At 34.7% G+C, this 27918-nt stretch overlaps 1 protein-coding gene across 5 annotated transcripts; it reads left to right on the top strand.

Moving 5' to 3' along the window:
* Positions 1–3609: 3609 nt before the first annotated feature.
* Positions 3610–19846, top strand: LOC100262402 (uncharacterized). 5 transcript variants are annotated; one of them, XM_002263315.4, is made up of 6 exons: positions 3610–4130; positions 5398–5691; positions 5772–5886; positions 7144–7211; positions 18995–19251; positions 19477–19846. In XM_002263315.4, exons 2-5 carry the CDS (start codon positions 5440–5442, stop codon positions 19220–19222), a joined length of 663 nt encoding a protein of 220 aa, XP_002263351.1. In that variant the 5' UTR covers positions 3610–4130; positions 5398–5439; the 3' UTR covers positions 19223–19251; positions 19477–19846. The 5 variants fall into 5 exon arrangements, 3 of the variants coding, with proteins under 3 accessions (XP_002263351.1, XP_010650318.1, XP_059592977.1); XM_010652016.3 differs by having other exon boundaries at positions 3669–3751; XR_785855.3 differs by having other exon boundaries at positions 3692–4130; positions 7144–7221.
* Positions 19847–27918: the final 8072 nt, after the last annotated feature.

Here is a 27918-nt window from a genome sequence, read left to right as displayed (position 1 = left end):
TAGAGGACTTTTTCGGATCGATAAAAACGACTTCACATGGAAAATGAGGTTTCACAAAATCTCTTTACAAGTCTGAAAAATCGTAAAAGAACTACACACGTATTTTTAACCTTTCAACAAAGAAAACTTTTTTATCGTCTTTCAAATTGTGATAAAGATGAAAAAATTAGATAAAAATATTCTTTTATAAAATAATATTACCACAAAGATTATGCCCCATAATTTAATAATTTTAATAAAATTTTTGTTTGCATTATCTTTTTTATGGTTTTATCTATTTTTACAACACTTTGTGAAATTTGTGTACAAATCTAACACAAGACATGTTGAATTTTAAACTTAGGAAAAAGGTTCAAAGAAGTTTGGAGATTTATATAACCTATCAACCTGCGTGATTCTGTACGAGGTTACTACGAAGAAGAGGATGACTAGGAAGCATCATCCAAGGATACTTGTTACAGAATCTCAAATATGAAACTAGGAGTGGTAGAGCTGGACAAAGAAGAAGAAATGCATATCGACCATGACTTACTTTATAACATGATTAGCGGTATCTAGAAGACACAAACCGACCATTGTCTCAACCTTCTCATCAGTCTTTAAAGTCAACCACTAGCTAGACTTTGGTTAACCAAACAAGACGAGTCCTCAAGGATGTCAGTCTTTGGAATTGGTGGTTAAATCCTCTAGTGGGCCTCTTTTGGGGTTGATTTTAAGCCCTTGGGAATCACTTTTACTATAATTTTGCACAATGAGTTTGTTTGGTGAGCAAGTCAAAAGTTATTCTCATATAATTGGAGCCGCTTTAGCAATAGTTTTTAGAAGTAGGTAGAATATAGCTTTTCAAAAGTAATTTTTCAAGAATCAAGACCTTTTATTTTAAATTACCTATTATATCTTCAAATAATTTTCTTTTACGATTTCTTTACAAAGCTTTTTCCTTTCTTATTCTCTTATTCTCTTTGACCAAAAAAAATGAAGGGTATAAATAATATAATGATTTGTTTAATTAAATGTTGATTTTTATATTGAAATATTGAAAATTGTTTAAATTTTGAACATATTTAACAATATAGTTTAGTAAAAACTTAAATGTTATTTTTGAAACTCACAACACTTTTGAAATTGTAATTTACCAACCGCCCAAGTCATTTTCCTAATAGTTGATTTTTTTTTTTCAGCACAATTAAAAGTCGTTTTCTTAAAAGTTAAAACACTACACTTTGCTTTGTATGTTGGGTTGATTACTATTTAGTTATTTTATATTTAACAAGCAAGTGCCATTGAAGTGCTTGACCATGTGCCAACTCAAGACTTACTTGATGTCATCAATAAGATGGGGTTAGAGAGAAAGTTTCTTCATTCAACCACATATATAAGAATTTGATGCCTATATCATTAACTTTAAGGATTCTTTTTGTGATATATCAAATCAGATAAGAGAAAAAGTTTCTAACATTATATAAGTATAAACTTCTATTAACCATATAAACGCATTTTAAAGTCATAAGAGCCTCTTTGGTGCAGAATGAATAATATGTACATGTAAGTCATTACAAATGGTATAGAGTCCATCCTCGACCCCGATGTAAGAGGTTGTTGGCCTCATAAGGAATGTTTGTCTATTTATTCTCACAATCCTATGAGATACAATGAAAATGTTGTGTCTACATGAAAATGGGAAGGGTATGAGCTCCTCTTAACCATATAGATGTTTACATAGTCCTGCAATCCTATGAGATACAACGAGGATGTTGTATCTATATGTCTCTTCCTATCATAGATGTCTAAACTTCCTTGAAGAGATTGGGTAAATTGATAATGATAGTTATAGAATTAATGAATGAATTTAAGAATCTATATTAGAAAAAAATCTTTATATGTGTAGACTTTTGTTGCTTTTTTTTTTGTTAGATCAAGCGTGCTTGGATTTTGTTTGGTAGTTTTGCCATATATGGATTTTAAATGGTTAGATGTTTTTATTTATTATATCAAATTTGGTACATGTTGGATTGCTTGTGATTTTTATGTCTATGGATGGAAATTAAGTTAGGTTTTTGAGAGGGCATTATAGGAAGAAAAAAAAAGAGTCTACAAAGACTTCATACTTTTATATGTAACGTATTAAAAATATTATCATAATGATGGTTTTATATTTTTAAAAATTAGGCAAATCAGAGTTAAAAATAAGATAATTAAAACTATTTTCTTTATTAAAATTATATTTTAATACTTAATTTTGTGCATAAATATTTCACAATATTATGTTACAGTTTTATTTTAATATTTATGTGTATATAGATATATCAAAGTCTTACTTAAATATAGCACATGCAATTACAAATAATAAGGACACATATCATAGTTGGCAAAGGAGCCAATTTTCCCCTTGAAAAAATCACAATAAATTGCCAAAATTTTGATAGAATTTTTTTCCATAGTATCATATTACCACCCCAAATTATGCATCAAACAAGTAATAGTTGATTTTATGAAAAATGACCATCAATTCTTTGAGATTTTGATTCTACTTATTTTTTTTATCCTCACAACGCATGATTTCAAATATGATAAATTTATAAATTCCAATACTATTTTGTCTTAGTGATTAGTAACTACTCCTTCAGATCATTCAAACATATTTAATATATGAAGCAATTTCATAATGTTTATGATTGAGTTTATCGATAAACAAGTTCAAAATAACATAGATTATCTCATTTAAATACATCACATTAGTATTGTATGAAGATAATGTTGTATACTAAGATAAAATGATCGTACGTAAAAAGGCTATAAAATAAAGGTGAATGCTTTAAACCCTTTACATTCATAAAATTAAAAAAAAAAAGGTAAAATAATATATATATATATATATATATATATTCACAAAAAAACTATCATCTACAATATTTAATAAATTAATACATAACATCGGAATGTGTCATGTAAGACATCTATTAATCAACATTGTTGAATAAAATATAATCATGTCCATTCAACGGAGAACATACTAACAAATTTTTGTTCTTGTTTAGATTTTGTCTTATTAATTTAATCGACAGTCTTAGTAGTTAAAGTAATTAAAAATATTTTATTCTTTTTATTTCTTATCGATTATTTTTTTTATAATAAGATTTTAACGATACATATTCTAGAGATAAAATGAGAGTATAGTAAATCTATAAAAAATTTATGGATGTCTCAAATTGAAAACAAAGTGGAGAGGAGAGGAAAAGACAAAGACGATGGATTGGTGGTGGATGTAGAGCTTGAGCATCGGAGCTCATATGAAAAGATAAAAGGAAAAGGTGTGAATGCTCCCCATCTCCATCGTCAGTGTCTCCTCAACTTTTCTTGGAAATTTCCTAAGAAGCCTAATTACCATATCACCATTTTCAATGTGACTCCGCAATGTGAATTCAAGTCATTTGAAAAGACAAAAAAAAAAAAAAAAACTATAAAGTCAAAGGATGTAAAAAGACTTATCATCAAATTAATCCTTTGTACAAGATTCTTCTCTCTTTATTTTCTTTTTTTTTGGTTATTTATGAAAAAAAGTTTGTATATTTTCATTTATTAAAAAATATGACTATTTTTGTACTTTAATCTGAAAGGGTGGCAAGAAAAAGCAAGACCTCAAGGAATAAAAGTAAATTCATATAAACTTTCTGAGGAAAAGTAACAAAAATGGGATGTGAAAGAAAGCATTAAGGATCAAAGGCATATTGTTTTCTGCAAGATCAGAAAGGTTTTTGCAGATTTTGTTTTTCTTTTTTTCCTTTAGTCAAATGAAAGGGAAAAGGACAAAGGGAGTGGATATGATGGGATTGAATTGCCAGGGACATAATCATGGAAAGTGAATGAAAATAAAAAGGGGGTAGAGAGAGAGACATGGGAACGAAGAAGAGGCAAAAGACTGGGAATGGTGGGGAGCCCATGAGACGTTTCCAAGAAAGGGAAAACGAATCTCAACTCTAGATTTTTTTTCCAACCCCACCCTCTGCGCCCTATAATCTACATGCCTCTTTGTTCTTTGTTCTTTTTATATTATTATATTTATATGGTACCGCTCTTCATTGTCACAAACAATTATTCAGCCTTTGTTTTTCGTCATTCAATCACCTCAGGTATTTTCATCCTCTCCCTCTCTGCCTCCGATAGGTTTCCTTCTCTCTTTCGATTCTACTATTGGGTTTGTCTGTTTTTCCTTCTTCATTTTTGAAATTCACCAACCTTTTTTGTTTGTTCCCTGTGATTCCTTGCTTTTGGGGTTTGATTCTTGAATGCCATTTCTGGAGCTCCCTTCTCTTTTCTGATTTTCCTTCTTTTCTGGGGATTTTCCTTTCAAAAAGAAAAAAAAAAAAAAAAATTGGCTGGGAAAAATTTTGTTGTTCTTTTTTGGGTTTTTGCTTTGTTGGTTGATTTGATTAGTCTGTTTGTTTATTTGGTTTTGTTGTTCATTTTATTTTACTGTTCTGATTATCATACAGTTAACTACATGTATATATATTTTTAATCTAATGAAATTCCCAAGGTTTGATTGCTTGTCTGTTTATATGTTTTTGTTTTCAGAAAAAGGAAATGTTTTGCTATTGTATGTTGGTTGAAAAAAAAATTGTTTGAGAGAAATTTGCCCAAATGCTTTCAGATGGTTAGACACAATTTTTAATTCAAAATTTTGGTCAAATTGGATGTGGGGTGCTTAAAACATCTCAAATTTTGGTCTGTTTCTTTGTTTAAAAGAGAATTGATTTTCTTAATTTTAGGGTTATTATACTGTGAGTATGACGGGTATAGGTCTCATTTTCTTGCTTAGTGTTTTTTTTTTTTTTTTTTAAATTTTCATAGAAACTGTGGTGGCAATGTTTGACTATGTGTTGCCAAAGGCAATGTTTGGTTATGGAAAATTTGACGGAAAATGGGAGGGAAAGAAAATAGAGAAGAAAAGTAGAAGCAAAGAAAAAGTAAAGGAAAAAAAAAAAAAAAGTTTAATTCAAACTCATTTTACTTATTTTAACTCTTTTTTTACAAAAATTGGATAATTTGAAATTGTATTCATAATTAATTTTAATTATATTTGATTTTCTTTATTATTTTTTGTAAAACCAAGTATGAGAAAATCAGTTTTCTTTGCGGTTTCCTCAGTACTTTTCTGAACATAACGTAAAGAAAGTGCGTGAGTAGGGCAATTAGTCACATGAACTTCTTTCCCAAAGATGCCCATATACCCAAAGATTGTTTTAGAAACATCCCATTGTAAGTTTACTTAGTTTAAATTCAAAATCTTGATGAAATAGGATCCTGGATGCTAAATGCATTACAGTTTTCAACTTCTTTCTTGGTTTAGTGAAATTTCAATATTATGATAAAAAACTTAATTTTTTTGATGTTTAGGATTGTTACACAGTGACTCTCATAAAAAGTCTGATTCATAGCATGAGCACTCAAGATTTATCAGAGCAACAAAATGGCTCAGAGAGGGACATTGAGGAGGAGGAGACATTGCTCTTGGACCTCAATTATCCACCTCCCAGTGACAATGTGGCTCTGGAGAGCACCTTTACTAGTTCTAGTCCTCTAGAATTGTATGCCAAAGATCAAAGGTGGTCTAATCCTCAAGCTACAAATAATGTTGATGCGAGTGATGATGATGTTGTTATTTTATCCTCTCCAAGGAGTTTCCTTGAGGTAATCTTCTTTAGTATTCATAGTATTTCATTTTTAGTTGTTTTTCTGATATTATTTATCTGTGTTTTGCTCCTTTTTAGGCCAGAAAGAATTCCAGGAGGAATGCTGAGGTGATAATGGTGAATGATAATGATATAGAAATGCCAGGGCACCTAGGTATTGTTTTTGATGATATAGAAATGCAAGGACACCAAGGTATTGTTTTTCTTCTTATTATTATTGGTTTTTTTTTTCTTTTTTTTTGTCCATTTGCAGATGCTGTCCTTATCAATTTTGGGATCTAAGATGATATACTCTCTTACATTGGTTACTGGGTGTATTTTTTGTGTTTGTTTCATTATTTTGTAGATAGCTATACATTTTCTTTAGGCCATAGTATTCTTCTCATTTTATGTAAACTCACTTCCACTTGCCTAGAAAGCTTATGAAAATTTTTATTGGACTAAACTCATTCCTCTAGAGTCTTTGGATTACAGCATTGGAAAAAAATTCAATTTTCTCCCTGAATGTTTTGCATGGTTCATGCATTTCTACCTACCAATGATTACTTTTATAGAGGATCTTTTGATACCATCAAATTAAGTTTGACTAATTGACTGATAGTATGGAGTTTGTTTTTCCATTACACCTTAGATTAACAACTTAAAAGATTTCTTGGTAATAATAAGGAGCACCTGCTTCCTTTTCTTGTGGCAAAGGAATTTCATTATTGCAGTGCATCGTACAACATACCTTGAGCAAGAAAAATCTCATGCTTGTATATTACCAGTTGATTTGTGTAACTTACTATTTACTCGTTATATGCCAATTTCGAGCTCTGATTGAAATCAGGATGTTGTATTTTATTTTTATTTTATTTACTATTCAACTAGTCCATGTTAACTGTTAAAATAATAGTTAATTGAGTGAATTCATATTATATACTGTTGAAAGCATGGCTAGAATGCTTGGAATGCTCTATTGGATGGAACAAATTCTTATCCTATGCTTTGGGTATTACGAGTGCGATGATGAGGGAGATTCCTCATCATTTCATAGGTGACCCCAAGGAATAGAGTTACTTTGTGTCATGACCTTTGGAGGAGGAAATCATTTACATTTGTTGAAACATGGAGGCCTTCTTCCTGTGGATATCTGGATCTGCAAATTAGGGGTTGGAATTGATGGCCAAAATAGGAGCTACATTTCTTAAGTCTTGCAAGGGACTTCAGTCCCCCATGAGTTGTGTATGGGAGCAATTTGGATTTTTGTTTGCTGTGCTTTTGTTTTCTCCACTGTTTTTCCTTTCTTCTTTGGAAGTCTCATGATCTCATCCTTCTTATTTCCTATTAAAAAAATTTAGTATGTGTCTCTCTTACCAAGAAAGCTGTTGGACCTGTTTAATTCAATTTTGTATTGATATTTTTGTTTCTTAGCAATCATGCTTATAGCTTTTTTAAACTATTATGACAGAGATTGCTCAACAGAACAAAATAGATACCGATTTGAAGCTATGCTTGGAACTCTTCAACAAAACTGAGGTCTGCCCCTGTAAGCTTTTCTAAGTTATGATGTTGCCAAGAAATTGTGTGTTTCTTTATTTCTATCGGCTGGTCGAGTATCTTTCCTTTCTTTCTTAAATTATTTTATAGCACAACGTGTTATATCAAATTTTGGATTAATCAGTGGATTTGCATGTCAGGCTCAAAGATCAATCTAGAAAAAAGAGATTACCTAGTTGGGTGGGATCTTATGTGTAAATCAAAGGGGAGATGAAGGGTTTAGGGGGAATCTCCTTGAGGAATAAAGCCCTTCTTGAAAATTGACTCTGGAGGTTTCATAGAGAGAGTAATGCTTTTTGCATGGGATCATCCTAAGTATTTATGTGGTTGCATCATTGTCCTTGGAGAATCATTTCTCAAGTTTTCAATAATTTCTCGAATATCACTTGGTACTTGGTGGAAGATGGCACAAAAATTTGCCTATGGATGGTGGTTGGAGAGAGTCCTCTCAAGTTTCAATTTCCAAATCTATTCTGAGTCAGAAGGACAATTAATATGCTTATTTTCTTTGTTGTAGATCAGTACTATCTGGGAATTTCAATTTTCATTTAAATCTCTCTGATTTGAAGGTTAAGGAATAGAATAGACTCCTCTCTTCCCTTGGTCATGTGTACTTATCACTTCCCTGGATTGGAAAAGTGCTTGCTTCTCATACAGATCAATGAAGAAAGTTATGATTGGTTGGTCTCCCTCTTTAATAGGTTCAGTAAAATTTAACAGTTATGGATGTTTCTTGGATAACCGTGGTTAGATGGGTATTGGAGACATAATTAGACATCACTCTCCTAAAGTGTTAAAAGCCCTCTCTAAGCAATTGGGTGTGAGTTGGTTATTGAGATAAATATTTTGGCATTGCCTACTGTTATATCTTGGGTGATTAATAAGGAAAGAGGTCTAGGGAAGTTTCACAATTTAATGTGCAAAATCATAGATATTGTCAATGAGTTAGGTTGTTCCCTTTCTTGGGATTCCCATTCAGCAAACCAAGTTGCAACCCAATTATCTAGACAAGCCGCTAAGCATTTGACCTCTTTTGTTGGAGACTTTCTTCCCCCTTGAGTGTGCTATATTTCTCTTCATTGTATCTTCCCTTTTTTTTTAAAAAAAAAAAACTTGCAAGACTGGACTAGTTTTTGTGGGGCTTGACGCTTAGTTACCTTATAACCTTTTTGTATATCCATGAAGGATTGTTCATCCTTCTTGTATTCATCTTTTTAGATAAACGAAGATGGTTGTTTCTGTTTACAAAAAAAGTCTAAAGTCTTCCAGTTTCACTCAGAAATTGATTTTTTTCCTGCTTGTATGTACCATTGATATGCTCATTGTTGTTGTTGGTTTTTTTCTTTTCTTAGGCAAGAATATGCTCATTGTTGTGATTGTAATTATTGTTTTCTCAAGTAGGAATCATAAATTATGAAATTTTTATTACTACTTTGTATCCAAAAGCTATATCCAACTTAGACCAATAAACTAGGATCCCATGCCTCTTACAAAGCCTGATGCTCCTGAAAAATGCAACTTGTCTTTAAATAAATCTGATACTGAGCTCCTGGAAAATTCATAAACACAATAATTTCATATAGATGTAAGGCTAACTATAAAAGCCTGGGCAGGATCCAATGCATACCTAATATATGGTGGAAGTTGAATTAAATGGAGGCATAGTGGCTTGTGGCAAGAGGTGGTTAAGTGTTTCTACTTCTATAGAAGATATGTTGGTTGGAGAACTCTTAGAAAGTGGAAACAGTGAAACATTGTACAGTATCAAAGATCACACAAGGCTACCAAGAAGGGATTTTGAAATTTTTTTATTCGGGAGGAGATTCCTATCTATCTACCAATGGCTATTAGAGAGATAAATCAAGTAAAGACCGAATTTGTGCAACACCTATGATATATAACATCAGCTGGTATGACTTGTTTTATGCTCCATGGGATGACCTTCACAAGAGCGCCCCCGAACTCTGTATTCTTCCAATTCCTTTCTTATAATCATGCTCTATATCAGTTTATGTAACCATTCAAGGGATTATTCATCTAAAATTTTATATTTCTTCGCTTGATATATTGGGATGTGTGGTAGAGTAACTAGAGTTATGTATAATGTGTAAATTAAATTTATAAATAATGTCAGTAGGATCACTACACTCAAACTTTTCCTATGAAGGTCATTTATAGACGATGTTTTTAGTCAGTCAACCAGATTAGGTGCTGGACAGAGTTATTTTTTATATCAGAAACAGAGATGAATTTTTATTAGTAAAACAAAGAGAGAAGGATGAGAGATCCTGCTCACAAAATTCAAACCTGATCAAAGTAAGAGTAGACTTCTCCACCATATGAGGATAACTAAACTCATAGGCATATACAAAATAACTTGCAAGCTGAAATCAACTCCTCTCAATGTTACCCACTCCTTTTGAATTAAAAATCGAAAGCCAACTCAGTTGAATAACATTAAGTGGAACTCCCCTAAAAGCAATGGAACAAGAGGCCAAAGGGAGGAGTAGAAATGAAGTAGATCCCACAACGTCTCTTCTATTCTCCACTTCTTGAAAATCCTAGCAGTTCTCTCTTGCCACATAATCCAAAGAATAGTGAGGCATGCAATTTGACAAAGTATCTTGCCTCTTATTGAATTCCCCAATCCTCTAAAAGAGATAATCATCATATCTTCGATACTCTTGGACATCACCTAAACTATATTGGTTAAACTGAAGAGCTTATGCCAAAGCCCCAAAGTTAAAGGACAATGTAGAAAAAGATGGTCAATTGATTCTCCCCTTCCTTTGCATAAAATGCACCAATGAGGACTAAGGGATTTGTAGGGTCTTCTCACATGTAGCCAGTCATTGGTATTTACCTTCTTGTGCACTACTAACCAAGCAAAAGTCTTGACGTTTGAAGGAGCTTTTAATTTCCAAGCAAAATTGGCCGGATGGAAATGGATTGGATTTGAGGAATTGGACAAGACCAAAAAGAAGGATTTTATTGAGAATAAACCAGAGGAGGACAAAGACCATGCCCTTATACAGATCCTAGGAACACCTTGCTGATTCCTAATGATGCTCATACATGGTTTTGATTTCCCTTAATAAAATTCTGGAAACCTCTCCCGTTTTCTTTTAAATGTTCCCTTCAAAATCTTCCTAGCAGTCCAAATTCTTTGTACAAAGCCATAGCTGTATTTGGCGCACTTGGTACAACTTACAAGTATAGGGTCTTGGTCTCCACAGGTGTTAGGTTCATTTAATATCTAGTATGTGCAGTCCACGAGAATGAGAGACTTAAGGTAACTTGCAAAGATGTTGAACTTGTTCTTTTCCTTTATTGGATGCATCCTTATTTAAACCCTTGTTATGTCATGGAATCAATTGGAGAAGTGATGGGAGAGAGTGAGCGAGAGAGCGATTGCGAAGAGAGAGAACATAGATCAGAGAAGTAGAGGAGACTGAAGGGGCGTAGATTCGGAGTGGAATCGAAGGTGTTTGAGATCGAAGTAGAGAGAAATGGAAGACCTCAAGCTATTATAGTGGAGAGAAAGAGAGGAATCTCTTCCTAGGTCCGGTTAGGACTAACGAGCCTGGGGATTTTCCTGAAAAGCTTGAACCAATGCATTAAAGAAGAGAAAGCTCGAAAATGGGAAAGGGGCTGGAAGGAAAATGGGAGATCTTACTCCCTAGTGCAAGATGAGAATAGGGTGGGGTGTTTCCCCAGGTTAGGTGTTATGGACCTGGAGATGAAGATGTACAGTATATTCATCCCGAAAGGTAGAGGAGAAAGGGGAGGGGGGGTTGGTTCTCTATGGTGGAGATGTTACGGAAAATGGGAGTAGTCACTGGAAGGAAGGAAAGCAAGCAGGAAGAGCTGGCCCCGGTGAAACCTATTCTAGAAAGGTCTTATGCGGAAGTGGTGAAGATGCCGAGGAGCAAAGGCAAAAATTTAGTCATGGTGAAGGTAAGAGAGGAGGAAATTAGCAGAAATTTGAGTAAATTGGAACACTGCCTCATTGGATGTTGGAACCCTAGCTCAGCAAGAGGAGAAGATTTGGAAAAGTTGGGGATTTTAATGGCAAAAGCTTGGGGGCTGAAAGGTAAACTAGGGTTGGCAAGGATGGAAAAGGGCAAGGTGCTATTGGAATTTGAATCTTTGGTCGAAGCTAAGCGAGTTCTTAGTTCTGGGAAGAGATCGCTTGAAGGGATTCAATCGTGCTTGGAAAGTTGGAGCCCTAAGACTGGGTGTTTGGATGAAGGTGAGAAAAGAAGTGAGGCTTGGGTGAAAATTGTAGGGTTACCAATCTCCTTATGGGACCCGATCATTTTGAGAAGGGTGGGGAAGGAGTGTGGTGGCTTCTTAGCACTTGACCCCCAGACGGAGAAATTGGAGGAGCTACAGTGGGCCCGCATTTTGGTGAAGACGAACGGCAAAGAACTACCTAATGTGCTGAAGATCTGGATCGAAGAGGTCTGTTACTCCCTTTTTCTTTGGTGGGAGATCAGGCCGTCATTGAGAAAGGCCTCGTTTGACAGTCGAGGGAAGGCTTGTTGCTCAAGAGGCGAGGTCGGGGGTGATTCTATTGCACGCGTTGGCCCGCACATGGTGGAAGAGGAAGAAGACGCGAGGCTCGAGGTTTTGCAATAGTCAGCAGAAAGGACGGGTAGGCAGGTGAGTGGACCGGGGCGTAAAGAGGACCCAAGTTGGAGCCAAGTTGGGTCAGGGGCCCGACCCTTAAATGGTCTTAATTTGGTGAGCGAGCTTTCCATACCAGGCCCAGTTGTGGTTCCAAAAGACTTTAAGTTGGCTGGTGGGCTCTCTTTGTCTGGCCCACTAGCGGACTTAAAATCAAAAGGGCTTGCAGTGGTTGAAGCTGGGCCGTCGTCTTCAAAGGATGAGTGGTGGGCTGGCGAAGAGGAGAATACTTTGTATCTCGGGTTAGACGTCTTGGAAGGGGATTCAAGCCCAGGCCCTTCTCAGATCCACCTAGAGGACAGAGCCCAATCTGATAAGGCCCATCCTTCGGCCTGGTCTAGCCTTAGAAACTGGAGCAATTCAGAATAAGAGTTTCTTAAACTCTGGGATATGAAAGTTATGAGGAAGCAGCAAGTAGAGGATCAGCAAACAACGACAGATCTTGCCTTAGTTGAAGAGGCTATGAGGTATGGGAATGTTTTGGTTTCTTGAGGAAAAAGGGATTTTGGGTCATCTCCTTCTCTTTCTTTTTCTTTTGGTCGGACTCCGGTGGGGGAGTATTACGACCATTTTGGGGCATTAAGGGAGGAAGTTCAGGGAGAGAGTCCGTTGCGTATGATTACTGCAGATGGGATTACAGAGGATGCAACCACTGCCTGTTAGGGTCTGATAGAGGTGAATATTGGCAGCAATAAGAAAAGAGGAATGGAGTTGTGCTCAGCCCAATCCGAGTCACAAGAAATTAGGGGTTGGGAGGAGAATAGATGGGAGGAAAGCAGCTTGGCAAGATTCAGTCACTTTCTGGGTTTCTCGACAGAGGGGTTGGAAAAGGATATTCTAGATTTCTGGTCAAAATTAGAAAAAAAAAAGGAGAGATTTCGTAGTAAAGGTTTATTGGAGAAATCAAAATTTGAAAGGGAGTTAAAGAGACTAGAGTGCTCAATTAACTATGAGGGAGGGAATAAGCAGAAAGGCCCCTTGCAGGGCAGAGGGTGTCAACTTTCGGAAGTCCAATGAAGCTCAAATTGTTGAGTTGGAATGTGCGTGGAGCAAACGACAGCTCCCAAAGGAAAATAATAAAGGCCATTATAAGAAAATAGAAGATGGATTTATTTTGTATTCAGGAAATGGAAATTCAAACAAAGACCGAGGGTGTGGTGAGGAGTTTGGGAATTGGGAGATTTTTAGATTGGAGGGCTTTGGATGCTTCTGGCTCAGTGGGAGGAATTTTGATATGTTGGGACAAAAGGACATTGGAAATTCTTGATTTGGAGGTGGGTCAATTTTCAATCTCTTGTAGATTTAGGAAAGTGGAAGATGGGTTTGTCTGAGTGTTCATGGGAGTTCATGGTCTGTTCACTAGAGAGGATAGGGAATGCTTGTGGGAAGAGCTAGGGGCGATTAGAGGAATTTGGGAAGAACCCTGGTGTTTAGGGGGTGATTTCAATATCATTTTATTTCAAAGGGAAAGGAGTAGGCAAGGGAGGTTAACAACAGCGATGAGAAGATTTGCTCAGATAATTGATGAATTAGGGTTAGTTGATTTACCTTTGCAAGGGGGTTTGTTCACTTGGAACGAGGGTCAAATTGGATAGATTTCTCGTGACTCAAAATTGGCTTGATCATCAGAACAGGTTGCCTAGGCCTACCTCAGATCACTTCCCTATTTTGCTAGAGGGCGGTGGCTTAAGAAGAGGACCCTCCCCTTTCAAATTTGAAAATATGTGGCTCAAAGTAGAAGGCTTCAAGGATCTCCTACGGAGCTGGTGGCAAGGGACTGTTGTAAGAGGTAAGGCCAGTTTTAGTTTGGCTGCAAAGTTGAAGGAGCTTAAACAAAAAATTAAATCTTGGAATAGGGATGTTTTTGGGAGGCTGGAATGCAATAAAAATTTAGCTCTTCAACAAGTGGAGTTCTGGGACCTGGTGGAAAGCGAGAGAAACTTGTTAGAGGAGGAAACAAAATTAAAAAATGAAGCAAAGGAAAATTATAAAAAGTGGGTTTTATTGGAAGAAGTACATTGGAGACAACTTTCAAGGGAATTATGGTTAAGGGAAGGGGATAAGAACACAATTTTTTTTCCACTGAATGACAAATGCCCACCGTAGAAATAATTCTTTGGATAAAATTAAGATAAATGGGGTGTGGTTGACAGAGGAGCAAGACGTGAGGGAAGGGGTAGCTAACGCCTATCATCAGATGCTGTCAGAAAATGCAGAATGGAAAGTTGATATTGGGGGGCTGCAGTTAGATCACCTGAGTCTTCAAGAAACTGAGAATCTGGAGCTTCCTTTTTCTGAGGAAGAAGTCTGCTCTGCTTTGATGGAAATGAATGGCGATAAAGCTCCAGGCCCGGATGGCTTCACAGTGGCTTTTTGGCAAGACTGTTGGGACTTTGTGAAGGAGGAGGTCATGGAAATGTTTAAGGATTTTCATGAACAAAGCTCTTTTCTCAAGAGCCTTAATACCACTTTTCTGGTGCTAATCCCAAAGAAAGGAGGGGCTGAGGACCTTGGGGATTTTAGACCCATAAGCTTGTTAGGGGGGCTGTATAAATTGTTGGCTAAGGTGTTGGCTAATAGGCTTAAGAAAGTGATAGGAAAAGTGGTTTCCTCAAATCAGAATGCTTTTGTGATGGGTAGAAAGATTTTGGATGCCTCTCTAATTGCAAACGAGGTGATTGACTCCTGGCGAAAAAGAAAAGAAAAAGGGTTAATCTGTAAACTGGATTCTTATGACAACATCAACTGATAGTTTTTAATGAAGGTTATGCAAAAGATAGGGTTTGGGTTAAAGTGGATGGGATGGATGTGGAGATGCATCTCTATAGCTAAATTTTCTGTCTTGGTAAATGGGGTGCCGGCTGGTTTCTTTTCGAGTACCAAGGGGCTGCGACAAGGAGACCCGCTATCTCCTTACCTTTTTGTTATGGGAATGGAAGTGTTGAGTGTTCTCATAAGAAGGGCTATTGAAGAGGGCTTTCTTTCAGGGTGCAGAATCCGGGGAAGAAAAGGGACGGAAATGAATATTTCTCATCTGTTCTTTGTTGATGATACATTTTTTTTTTTTTGTGAGGCAAAGAAAGAGCATTTAACTCACTTGAGTTGGACCTTGTTTTGGTTTGAAGTTGGGTCAGGTTTAAGAATCAATTTGGCCAAAAGTGAAATCATTCCAGTTGGTGAGGTGGAAGAGGTTGATGTTTTGGCAGTGGAGTTAGGGTGCAGGGTGGGGTCTTTGCCCTCATCTTACTTGGGACTGCCTTTAGGGGCTCCTAACAAGTCTCTCTCTGCGTGCGATGGGGTGGAAGAGAGAGTGCGGAGGAGACTAGCGCTTTGGAAATGTAATATATTTCCAAAGGCGGGAAAATTACTCTCATAAAGAGTACGATGGCTAGTATGCCCATATATCAGATGTCTCTTTTTCAAATGCCCAAGGTAGTAGCAAGAAGATTAGAAAAATTACGAAGAGATTTCCTTTGGGAAGGAGGAAATTTGGAGAGGAAAGCCCACTAGTTAATTGGGAGGTGGTATGTGCAGATAAAAAGAAGGGCGGGCTAGGCTTAAGGAAGCTAGCTCTTTTGAATAAGGCCTTGCTTGGCAAATGGATATGGAGATTTGCATGTGACAAGGAAAACCTTTGGAAGAAGGTGATTTTGGTGAAGTATGGGCAAGAGGGCTTTGGTTGGAGGACAAATGAGGCTAATTGGACGTTTGGAGTGGGGGTTTGGAAGGAGATTTTGAAGGAAATAGATTGGTGTTGGGAAAATATAATGTTCACGGTTGGTAATGGTACTAAAATTAGATTTTGGACTGATCATTGGTGTGGCCTTGCAGCACTGTCCCAAAGTTTTCCCCAATTATTTGCTTTGGCTGTCCATAGGAATGCTACAGTGGAGGAAGTTTGGGACCAGAATTTTGGTTAGGGGGGATGGAATCTAAGATTCTTTAGAGCTTTTAATGATTGGGAGTTGGGTTTGGTAGGAAATTTGCTTACTGTCTTGAGGGGATATAGGCTAACTTTGGAGGATGATCCAGTTTCTTGGAAGGGTGGAAGAAATAGGCAGTTTGGTGTTAAGGAAGCATTTAGATTGCTGATTACACCCAATGACATCTCCTTCCCGAAGAATTACATTTGGGTGGATAGGGTCCCAACCAAAGTTGCTTTTTTGTTTGGGAGGCTATGTGGGGGAAGGTTCTTATCCTAGATAGACTCCAAAAAAGTGGGTGGTAGCTCCCTAACCGTTGCTTTTTGTGTGGTTGTGAAGAAGAAACTGTAAATCATATACTTATACATTGTATAGTGGTCAGAGTTCTTTGGGACATTGTCCTTGTCTTGTTTGGCTTTCAGTAGGTCTTCCTAGAAATAGTAAAAGAGGTGTTAATTAGCTAGAGGGGCCCTTTTGTGGGGAAAAAAAGGAAAAAGATTTGGAAATCTATTCTGTTGTGCATTTTTTGGACGGTTTGGAAGGAAATGAATAGGCTAGCTTTTAGGGAGGGTTCTTTAGCAGTACAGAAACTCAAAAATTCTTTTGTATGTGATTTGTGGAGTTGGGCTAGATTGTATATTGGAGAGGAGTTGTTTTCTCTTATAGGCTTTTTGGAGTGGTTAGCTTCCACTTAAGGGCTAGTGAGGTTTTTTGGTTTCTTAGCTTGCTCTGTGAGGTTTAAGCTGCATTGTATACTTCCTGTATGCTTTGTGGTTGTTTGCCTATTGTTAATATAATCCTTGTTTATTTATCAAAAAAAAAAAACCCTTGTTATGTCATGGCTGACATGGGCAATTCACATAATTTGAAGTGTTCATTTGACTTGGAGCATGCAAAGAGCCATTAGGTTCAGAAGCTTCAACCATTAACAGCTTCCTCCCAAAAAATCACTTTTCAACCACTTGCTCTATTTGTTGAGGGAGGACATCATGCAACCCATCTACTTGAGGTTTGCAATCCCTACATTAAGCACATTCATTCATTTTTATCTATTGAACTCAACCTACTTGTTTGATTTTTACAACTTTTTCCCTCTTTTTTTGCTACATGGAGTTAAATCTAGAACTCTCCTTATTCTCTGCCCAGTCCCTGTAAATTGGGCCTTATGACCATGAACCACATGTTGATTTCTTGTTCCTTCTTTGTCTCACATTTCTCTCTTGTTTCTATTGCTTTGATACATTTTACATATGGCTTTTGCCTCTGAGTAGATTTATGATAAAAGTACTTAAAATTTTTCAAGCTATCCTTATTGTCTCAACCTGTCAATTTGCCATCTGCTGGTCCTGTTTTTTATTTTTTGTTTTTTCTTTTTTAATAGAAACTAACTATTCATTGATGTCAATTGTAGATACAAGTGCCTCCTATTTATTCTATAAAATCTCAATTCTTAGAAACTAGGGCTTAGACAATTCAAAAATTGTGAAAAGAAATTACTTTCTAGCCGGCACATGACAAAAGAAGACTAACTAGTCTTACCTTGATCTAATTGGTCAATTAGAAAATGTTTATATCCAGGTTTTTTCCCTGTAGAAAAATGCTTTGCATCATATTCTTATTTCTTTCTTTTTTTTCCTTGGCCTTTTTCACTTCCTCATACTCCATTTGCTTTCATTTTTCTATTGGGGAACTGATGGGGAGTGGGTGGCCAAGGGTGTGGTTTTGTTGTTTATGATTTTCGGCTCAGAAGTTGATTTCGATGACAGTTTTCTGGTCAAAAGTATGCATTTACAAATATGTTGAATAATTTTAAAGCTGATGAAGGAAATTGTTAAATGATCTATAAATTGCTCAGGAACAAACTTTTGCCCTTGTATTCCTTCCAAAGCCCTTAGGCCGGAGTGGTGTATACTATGTAGGGGGGTTGGAGAGACAGAGTGACCACCTATTTCTACATTGTCTGTTCACTTTGGGGTTGTGGCACAGACTTTTTTTACAGGCAGGGATGGTGTGGGTTCAGCCTAGGAGTTTCAGTGATATGATGTCAATTTCTTATATGGGTTTTGGGAACTCCACTAGAGGCGAGATACTTAGGAAGAATGCTTGTCTCACTTTGATTTGGATGGTGTGGTGAGAGAGAAATGTTAGGATCTTTGAGGACAAATGGAGAACGTCGGAGACTTTATGGGATTCATGTCATTTCTTTACTTCTCTGTGGGCCTCTTGTATTGAAGAATTTAAAGGTTGTCCTTTAAACGTCATTCAGCTGAGTTGGCTTATGGTATGTACACCATTAGGGTTGGGCTGCCATTGAGAGGAGCCTAGTTGTTTTTTCAGGAGAGGTTCCTCTGGTACATTCTTTTGTGATCTATCTTTTTGTACAAATCCCCTTTTATAGCAGAGGTTTTTTGTGGTTTAGATCAGGTTTGTAAATTTATGGGAAGGATTCCTCATCCTTCTCATGAAATCTTTACACGATATTAATACAATTCTTCTTTCTGATAAAAAAAATAAAAAAAATAAAAAATTGCCCTTGTATTCACAATCACATTCTTTAGAACACCAATGTTGTAACTTTATAATGTTTAAGTCCTCCACTCTATAAGATTTCACTGTTTGAGAATTTTAAACTTTTGGTGGCATTAAAACCCCATTTAGTTATTACAGTCTTCTGGTGGAAACTAGTCATTTACAAACAAGTTAAAGGAAATGGTTAAATGATCTTTACATTGCTCAGGAACAATTTTTTGCTCTTGTATTCTCAAACACCAATCTTGTAACTCAATAATGTTTAAATCCTAGAATGTGGCATTAAGACCCAACTTGTACCTCTCTTTGAAATTTAACTTACTGTGGAAACAAGTATACCAATGATTTTTTGTCATGTAAGAGAGCATTTGGTAAAACTTAATACTTAATGCTTAATGACTTTAAATGACTTTAAGTTATTAAGTCATTAAGTTGATTTTGCAAGACATTTTGAACTTCAAGTTACAGTGTTAAAGTTATTTTACCAAACATACTTAATAAGTTAAATTAAATTATTAAGTTATATAAGATATAAATGTGGTTAGTTCATTGGTTCTACCCACTTGTTCAATTAAGAGCTTATCAGAAGTCTAAAGCTTACCATGAAAGTGTTTATGGCAGACAGAAAATGTTCAAATACCTACAGAAGTGCCCTCACCAGAGACACCCACCTTCACTTGCCCAATTTGCATGGATCAATTGACTGAAGAGACATCAACAAAGTGTGGTCACATCTTCTGTAAGGAGTGCATTGAAGGTGCAATGGCAGTCAGTCAAAGGTGCCCTACTTGCCGGAAAAAACTTAAAAAGAAAGACATCATCAGGGTCTACCTTCCAGGCAAGAAATAAAATGAAGCCAATACCCTGTCATAATAAGTGTAAGTTTGCTTTCCAAGGAGCTGTTAGTTAATCTCTCTTTCTTATTAATTCTTTTAAATTTCAACGAATTGTTGATGTTAATCTCTTTGTTAGTGTCTCTCCCTCTCGTACTTCTACAAATTTGATACAACATATGTTAACTGTTCATTTATTCTAGTTCATGATTTTTGTCCTTGATGAATATGAATGAAGTGAGCCAATTTTGCTACCTTATTCTGGTGCAGGTTTTCATGGTTCATTTTAGCATTCATCTACCAGTTCTATGCTTCATGGTGGGGAGGAGGAAATGGCATTTTGGGGGCTTCAGTATGTGAGATATCTTGATATTTTTCACCTTTTTGTGAAGTGGTTGGTGGGTCAGATTGTGTAGGATGTTGTATAGTGCCCAGCTTAACTGGTTTCTTCAATTGCAAGCTTACCATTTCACCATGAGCATGGTTTCTCCTTTCCAACCTTTACAGCAATTAGTGTTTTTTTTCTTTCTTTTCTCTTTTTATTGGTATTTGTTGGGAAACGTTTGTTGATCCCCAAAACACTAATCCTTTGTAGAGCTGATATTTCACTGATAAATCTTGTATCGGGATATTGCACTGATTTCGAACATGCCAGCAATTTTTTTGGCCACATCCGAATTGATTTTTATTTTTTCCCCAAAATTCTAAATAAATTAATTTTAATTATCTTATTATGTCATATATATGTATATATAAAATTAAATATAAATTTATAAATAAAATTATTAATTTTTTAAATAAAAAATACCTATATTATCATCATTTCTTTTATATATTATTATAAATTATTTTATTTATCATTTTTTAATGTTTTTTTCAAAAATTTTATTATTAATTTTATTAAATTTTATTTCATCGATATTTTTTTACTAAAATTTCTATCAATATTTTCTAATATATCTTGATATGCATGTAATATGTAATCATTGATATTTCCATGGAAATCGATATTTTCATCAAAGGAGTACATAGAAATAGACATCGACAACCAGAGCCTTCTTGTTAATAGAACTATAGGAAGGATTTAGCGGTCAGTTTGGCTTGAATGCTTGAACCAGACAAGTCCTTTTAGCTGCCCCGTCCTTTGATATATGCAGTTCCTAGCACTCCTAGAGAGTCTAGAACAGTTATAATCTCTCCGGTCTTTTCGGGGAACCTTCTTCGAGTTCTGTTATTTCTCTGGTCATTTTACGATGACACAAAAACTCACAAAATACTGATTTTACTTTTAGTGAGTGACTCATAGGAATAAGAGTCAGGAACGGGTCAACAAGTAGTTCCAGAGTGAGTTTATATATTGGTGTTTTGTGGCACAAGGGGGTCTAGGGGAACTCCCCTGGCAAATAAAAAAATAAACTTACTTGTCTTTTTCTAGTGAGTGAGGGACTCTTGGGAAGAGGCCCGAACGGAGTTAAAGAGTAAATTTAATTGAACTGTAAAGGTAAGTGAGTGACTCTTAGGAAGAGGCATGAACGGAGTTAAAGAGTTATTTATATAGAGGAGTTAAAGAGTTATGTACATATACAAAGGAATAAAATAAATAAAAATAAGAAGGAAAACATGAAGACAAAATGGAAGGAAACAATGGAGAAAATGTGGAATGCTGGTATAATTTTGATACCCCCCCCCCCCCCCCCCCCCAAAAAAAAAGTGTGAAGATTGTAAACACCCTTACTTGTTAATGTGTGCATGAAAGGTAGCAACTACTAGTGGCTTTGTAAAAACATTAGTAACTTGATTTTCCCAACTTGATTTTGAGTGGAAATGTAGGAGGTCTTAATTGTATTAGCTTGAATATTTTTGTGAACAACATTGTAATCAATGTTGATGAGTTTCCTATGTTCATGCAAAAGTGAATTGGCAGCAATGTGTATTGTAACTTTGTTGTCAAAAAACATAGTAGCTAGTTAGGGATATGAAATTTGTGAGTCTTTCAACAAACAAAAAAGCCATGTGACTTCACGATAGGTGATGGTCATTGCACAATATTTTGCCTTTGTAAAGGATTTAAGAATTGTATTTTGCTTCTTAGACTTCTATGAAATTGGAGAACCTAGAAAAATGCAACAACTAGTGGAGAATGCAATATCAGGATGAGTAATGGTAAGGTAAATGAATCTTCTAATTATAAACATTGGTAGACAGATGGATCAAGTAAAACTCACTATTAGTGGAGTCTAAGATGAAGATTTTGTTCCCTAGGAGAAATGGTTACTTGAGAGGCAAAATAACATGTATCTTCTAATATGTCAAGTGCATATTTCCTTTTAGAAAGATAAATTTTATGTTTAGAGTGAGTCACTTCTAAGCCCAAGAAATATTCAAGTAGATCAAGATCCTTTAAAGGTAATAGAGGATATGACATAATAATCATTACTACAAATAATAATATCATCCACATAAATGCCAATAGTAACGAAGGAAGTGCTAGATTTCAGAGTAAAAATAGTGTAGTTAGCAACTAATTGTAAAAATCTTGCCTCAAGCAAAGTAGCGCATAATTTTGCAAACCTGCCAAGAGGCTTGCTTGAGGCCATATAAAGATTTGCGGGGCTTGCAAACATGATTCTCTTATTTTCAATGAAAACTAGGTGGAAGTTGCATATTGATATCTTCATCCAAATCACCATGAAGAAAGGCGTTATTGACATTTAAATGGAGAAGATGTCAATTGCATACAAAAGCAATAGCCAAGAGAACTCAGAGAATGATCAATTTTGTGATTAGGGCAAAAGTCTTATGAAAATCCAAATTTTCTTTTTAGTTATAACCTTGGCAACAAGACATGCTTTATAAGGCTTGATAGGTCCATCAAATTTATATTTAATCTTATAAAGTCAATTACAACCAATTACACTTTTTTTAAGAGTGGTATATTTTAAGGGATCTATGCTTTATTTGCTTGTAAAGGATGAATTTTAGTAGCCATGGTTTCATACCATCGAGGATCGCGAATAGCTTGTGTAAAGGACTTGTTTTATAATGAGATAAAGGGTAATGCTTACTTACAATAAACCCATTTGTTGAGTGAGATGATTGATTAGTAAGAGAATGACCATAAATCTCTATGATAATTAAAATACTAAAACCTAAATATGTGATAAATCTAGTTAAGAAAAACTATAGATAGAATTACCATGACTTTATAGTATTCCGAGTTGTCATCTTCTGGGATTAACTCTAATGTGTTCAATTATTTTTAGGTTAGAAGGATTAATTATTTGTTAAAGTTAATGAAACCTTAATTTAAATAAATATAAATAAAATATAGATAAATATTTCATAAAATATTTAATCAAATAAATATAACAAAAAAAAAAATGTTCCAATGAGTTTAACAATCTAGTATTGAAGCCTTAGAGAGGGAGGGCATTGCAAAATCTAGAGTCAATCTAAGATCAAATTAAATCCTATGACCCATATTTCATTTGAAACTTAGATTTTTATTTTGAAAGCAAATCTCTTAAACTAATTAAATTTGATGGTTAATTTTGGTTTTTAATTTTATCTAATTAAAAGTCTATATTCATCTTGTAGATTCGACCTTTAGATTTGTTAATAGTAAGATCAAATTATAGTAATTAGATATGAAAGTCTTTCTAAGAATGACTAGTGTCTTGATAAGAATCCTTTGTACCGCACCTTATCTAAGATGAACTAACATAGAGGATTTATTCCTACCACTTCACATTTGAAATATAACTAGACTATCCAATACATTATTGTTTTTTGCCACTCCTTTGGATTCTTCACTTTCATGTTAGTGTTTCTAGAAATCATAAAATTAACCAAACATGGTGGAGGATTTCTCTTCACAACCCATGTTTGTTTTCCAAGAAAACAGAATGGAAAATAATAGAAAATAAAAAGAAAACTAAAAATTTTATTGAAAATTTTCAAGAGAGCAAATCAATCACCCTTCTTACATTCCACCTCTTCCAAAACCTAGGATTAAGAGAGTTTATATAATAAATAAAATAACCTAACATGTATCACACTTTTGTTAGCCACTTATTTTAAAGAAAAGTTGTAAACAACCTAAAAGATTCACAATATTATGAGTACTAAGTGATTATCCTATTTTTTAAATTGGATGGAGGCACTTAGAGCTCGTTTCAACTTATTTCAGAGTTTAAAACTTGATCTTCAATAGTTGAGTTCGAAATTAATTTTGAACTCATGAGTTTCAAAATCAAGCAGGTTTGAAATCGGAAGGATGAGTTCGAAATTTCAAACCATTTTCAAACTTACCCATTGCCTATGTTGATTTGTCATGTTTTCAAGTTCGAAATGGGTACTCTTGTTCAAAATATATAGGGGTTTTGAACTAAGCCTCTATATTAAAATTATCCTAGCATTCCCTTGAGTTATGAATGGCCAAAAACCATTTTGAACTCAGTTGTTCAATTTTGAACTCACCATCTCTCTTTGTCTAGTTTACTTTAAATGTACATATCTATCGTCTTTCGACTTTGATTTGCAAACTGTTTAAATTATTGGATTGTTGAATTCTCAAGATTAAAAAAACCATGTGTAGTTTACCTCAAAATAACATTGGGAAGTTCTCCAAAATTTATTGCAAAATGAAGTTATATGTCATTCCCAAATTTTGAGTTCCAAATTTCTATGTAAACTTAATTGCATTTACTTCAAACCTCTTTTGTTATGGTTGCTTGTCCTCTACCTCTCTCCATGACATTCATTGCTAGTATTTCATACTCATGACTTTCTCATTTCGCTTTTTCTTGGACTCTTCATGATTCAAAAGTCCTAAGTATCTTATTTATGCATATTTAATACCTTTTACTTCCTTGGTTGAGAATGATTTTTGCATTTAGTATTTTTTTTATCCCTTAAACCTGGAATTATACTCAAAATAGAAGTTAGATCTATAACTAGAGTTTTAACATCAATTTGAATTAATTTAGATGATTTTAGTTTTTTATAATGTATAAATTATATATATATATATATATATATATATATGTCATTAGAGCACATATTTTGGCTCCAACCAAAAAAGCAATTGCTAAATCCTCTTGAACTTGAGATAAGTCTCCAAAGTACAAGTTAAACTCATGGATAGGGTCTTAGCATCAATTTAGGTTAATTTGGGTGTTTGGAATGTCTTTTGGTGCACAAATCATATTAAATATGTGCCATTAGAGCACATAGTTTGACTCCAATCAATTACCGTGGGTTCATCCCTAGTGGCTCAAGGTCCTCCTTATCGTTCTAATGACAATCAACCAAGAAAAAAAAGACCTTGGTGTGATCATTGTAGAGAACCAAGTCACACTCAGAAGGGCGTGTGATGGAAAATCCATGGGAAACCAACAAATTTGAAGTTGTTATGTCCTCAAAATGATAAACTTGAAGACACCATATCACCATTGAGAATAACCCAACACCACCTAGTTCCAGTTTGTTCAACAAAGAACAATTGAAACTATTACAAAAAATATTCAACCAATCCTAATATGGGGCAAATTCCTCCAATTCTATCATCGGTTCAAATCCTTAGCTCATAAAGATAATTTTTTTTGCTTTCCTAAAAGTCAAAAAGGAAAATTTGAGTCATTGGATTGTTGACTTAGGAGTTTTTGGTTACATGATATGAAATGCCACATTTTTTCAAAATTATATACCATGTTTTGGGAATTATATGGTTTGTATAGCTGGTGGTCCTCTCTCAAAGGTGGTTGGTACAAATTTGGTTATCATATGTAAGTACCTAACTCTTGATTCTGTTATTTTTTGTTTCAAACTCGGTTGCAATTTGTTATGCATTAGTAATCTTACTCATGAAAAGAACCATGTTACTAAATTTTTCCCAAACCATTGTGTTTTTTAGGATTTCAATTCAGGAAAGACGATTGGAAATGTGAGGTGTGTTTGAGACTCTATACCTTCAAAGTGATTGATTATATTGAAAAACAACTTCAACCGACAATTGATGAAAAATAGTCTCTTTTTATTTTTAGTTTAATAAAGATAGTGATGTTATGTTGTGACATTATCATTTAGGATATCCTAATTTTTTGTATTTTCAAAAACTCTTTCCATCATTATTCACTAAAAGTTAAGATGTTTTTCAATGTGAACTTTGCTAATTATTGAAGCATGTTTGTAAGTCCTATCCAGTTCAACCATACAAACATCTCATAGTTTTTCTATGATGCATAGTGATGTTTTGGGGCCATCTAATACAAAGAACATTACAAAGACTAGATGATTTGTATCATTTGTAGATGATCATATTAGAATTTCTTGGATGTTCTTGATAAAAGATAAATCAAAAGTAGGTCAAATTTTTTAAAAATTTTATAACATGATTTCCATGCTAAAATACAAATGTTGAAAACGAACAATGTTGAATTCTTATTAATAGAAAAGGTATAGTTTATCAAAGTTCTTGCTTTGATACTCCTTAATAGAATATGATAGTCGAAAAGTTCTTGCTCTGATACTCCTTAATAGAATATGATAGTTGAGAGAAAGAGTAGACATTTGTTAGAAGTTGCAAGGGCTTTTATGTTCTCCTCCCATGTCCTAAAGAATTTTTGGGGAGAAATTGTACTTACTGCATGTCGCTTATCTCATTAATAGAATGTCTTCTCATGTCTTGAGTTTCTAAACATTCTGCAAAGTCTTTCTTACATCATACCCTAGGACACTCATCTTCTTTATTCCACCAAAAGTGTTTGGTTTCTTAACCTTTGTCTACATTCTCCAGCAAGATCGAAGTAAGCTTGATCCTAGGGCCACTAAGTGTGTTTTCTTGGAATATTCTCCAAACCGTAAAGGTTATAAGTGTTATTCTCCCATCACAAAAAGTTCTATACCTTCATGGATGTGACATTCTTTGAAAATTAGTCGTATTACTTAAAAATCGATATTAAGAGAGAATAGAATTCATAAATACTAGTTTAGAAAATAGAAACCACGATTAAACCTCAAATGCTTGAGTATGTTATAGTTCACAACTCCAATCCTATCTCTCCTACTCCAAGTCTTCCACTCTAAACTACTGAATCTATAGACATTGAGCTGAGTACTCCTCGTCACCCAAACCAATCTCAAACTATCAATAATAGTGAGTTTACTATCTACTGAAGGAAAAAAAAAAAGCCTTAAGAAAATATAGAACAACAAACACATACCAGGTTGGTACATGAAACTAAACTAAATTTAGCCCTAAAAAAGACATACTTGGTAACATTAATTCTAATCCTAGTGAGTCAAAAAATGATGAATTCAATTTTCCAATTGCCAAAAGGAAATGAGGAAAATCTTGCACAAAATCATCCGATTTATAATTTTCTCTTAGAAGAGTTTGTCACTAGGTTATCGAGCTTTTGCTACCAGTTTGACAATTATTCAAATTCCCAACAATATCTAATAAGTCCTACAAATTCCTAAATGGAAGGCAACCATTGAGGAAGAGATCCAACCTCTTGAAGAGAATGAGACATTGGGACTTGCTAAATTTCTTTAAAAAAAAAAAAAAAGAATTTGATCAGGAGTAAGTAAATCTTCGATGTTAAGTACAAAGGAAATGAGAGTATTGACAGGTACAAAGCTCAACTAGTTACTAAGGAATTTACTCAGTCTTATGAAATTGACTACCAAGAAATCTTTGCTCTAGTTTCCAAATTGAACACGATTTGTGTTATGTTATTGTTAGCTATTAATCGAGATCGACCTTTTCATCACTTGGACATTAAGAATGTCTTCCTCAAAGGTGACTTAAAAGAAGAAGTATACATAGAAATTCTTTCATGTCTTAAGATTGATACAAACATTAACAAAGTCGACAAAATAAAGAAAAAAAATCCCTATATGGTCCCAAGTAACATCTTTAAGCTTAGTTTGATCGTTTTACCAAAGTTGCAAAGAGGTTTGGTTACTCCCAATGTTAATCTAACCACACTCTGTTTGTAAAACATATATCATAGGAAATAACTACCATTATCATTATTTATGTAGATGACTAAACTTTGATTGGAGATCATAAGGGATAAATAGGCAAACTTAAGAGTTTCCTTACCCATGCACTTGAAATTAAAAGCCTAGGGAATCTCAAATATTTTCTTGGAATGGAAATTGCTAGATAAAAAATGGGTATTGCAATCTCCTAATTAACGTAAGTATGTTGTAGACTTACTCAAAGAGACTCGGATGCTTGATTGTAAACCTGTAGAGACACCCATGGACTACACTATTAAACTAGGAACTATTGAAGGAAATCCTTCGGTGGATAAAGGGAGATATCAAAGACTTATGATAAAACTCATCTATCTTTTTCACACAAGGCTAGGTCTTACTTTTTCAATCAATGTGGTTAGCCATTTCATGAACAATCCAATTAAGGAACAAATGAAAGTTTTGTATCGTATTCTAGGATATCTCAAAATGACTTTATTTCAAAAGAACAAAAAAAAGAAATATTGAAATTTTTTCAAATGTACTGTACTAGCTTCATAACTAATCGAAAATCAACTTCAAGATATTGCACCTATATATAGAGGAATTTGGTTACTTGGCAATGCAAGAAATAGTCTGTTGTAGCTTAGAGTAGTGCAAAAGTAAAATTTAGAGTTATGACACATGGAATCTATGAAAGAATGTGGTTAAAGAAACTCTTAAATG

This window comes from Vitis vinifera, chromosome 5 (genome assembly GCF_030704535.1).
Source record: "Vitis vinifera cultivar Pinot Noir 40024 chromosome 5, ASM3070453v1".
NCBI classification, from domain to species: Eukaryota; Viridiplantae; Streptophyta; class Magnoliopsida; order Vitales; family Vitaceae; genus Vitis; species Vitis vinifera.
The sequence above is the reverse complement of the archived record's forward strand: the minus strand, read 5'-3'. Positions and strand labels throughout refer to the sequence as shown.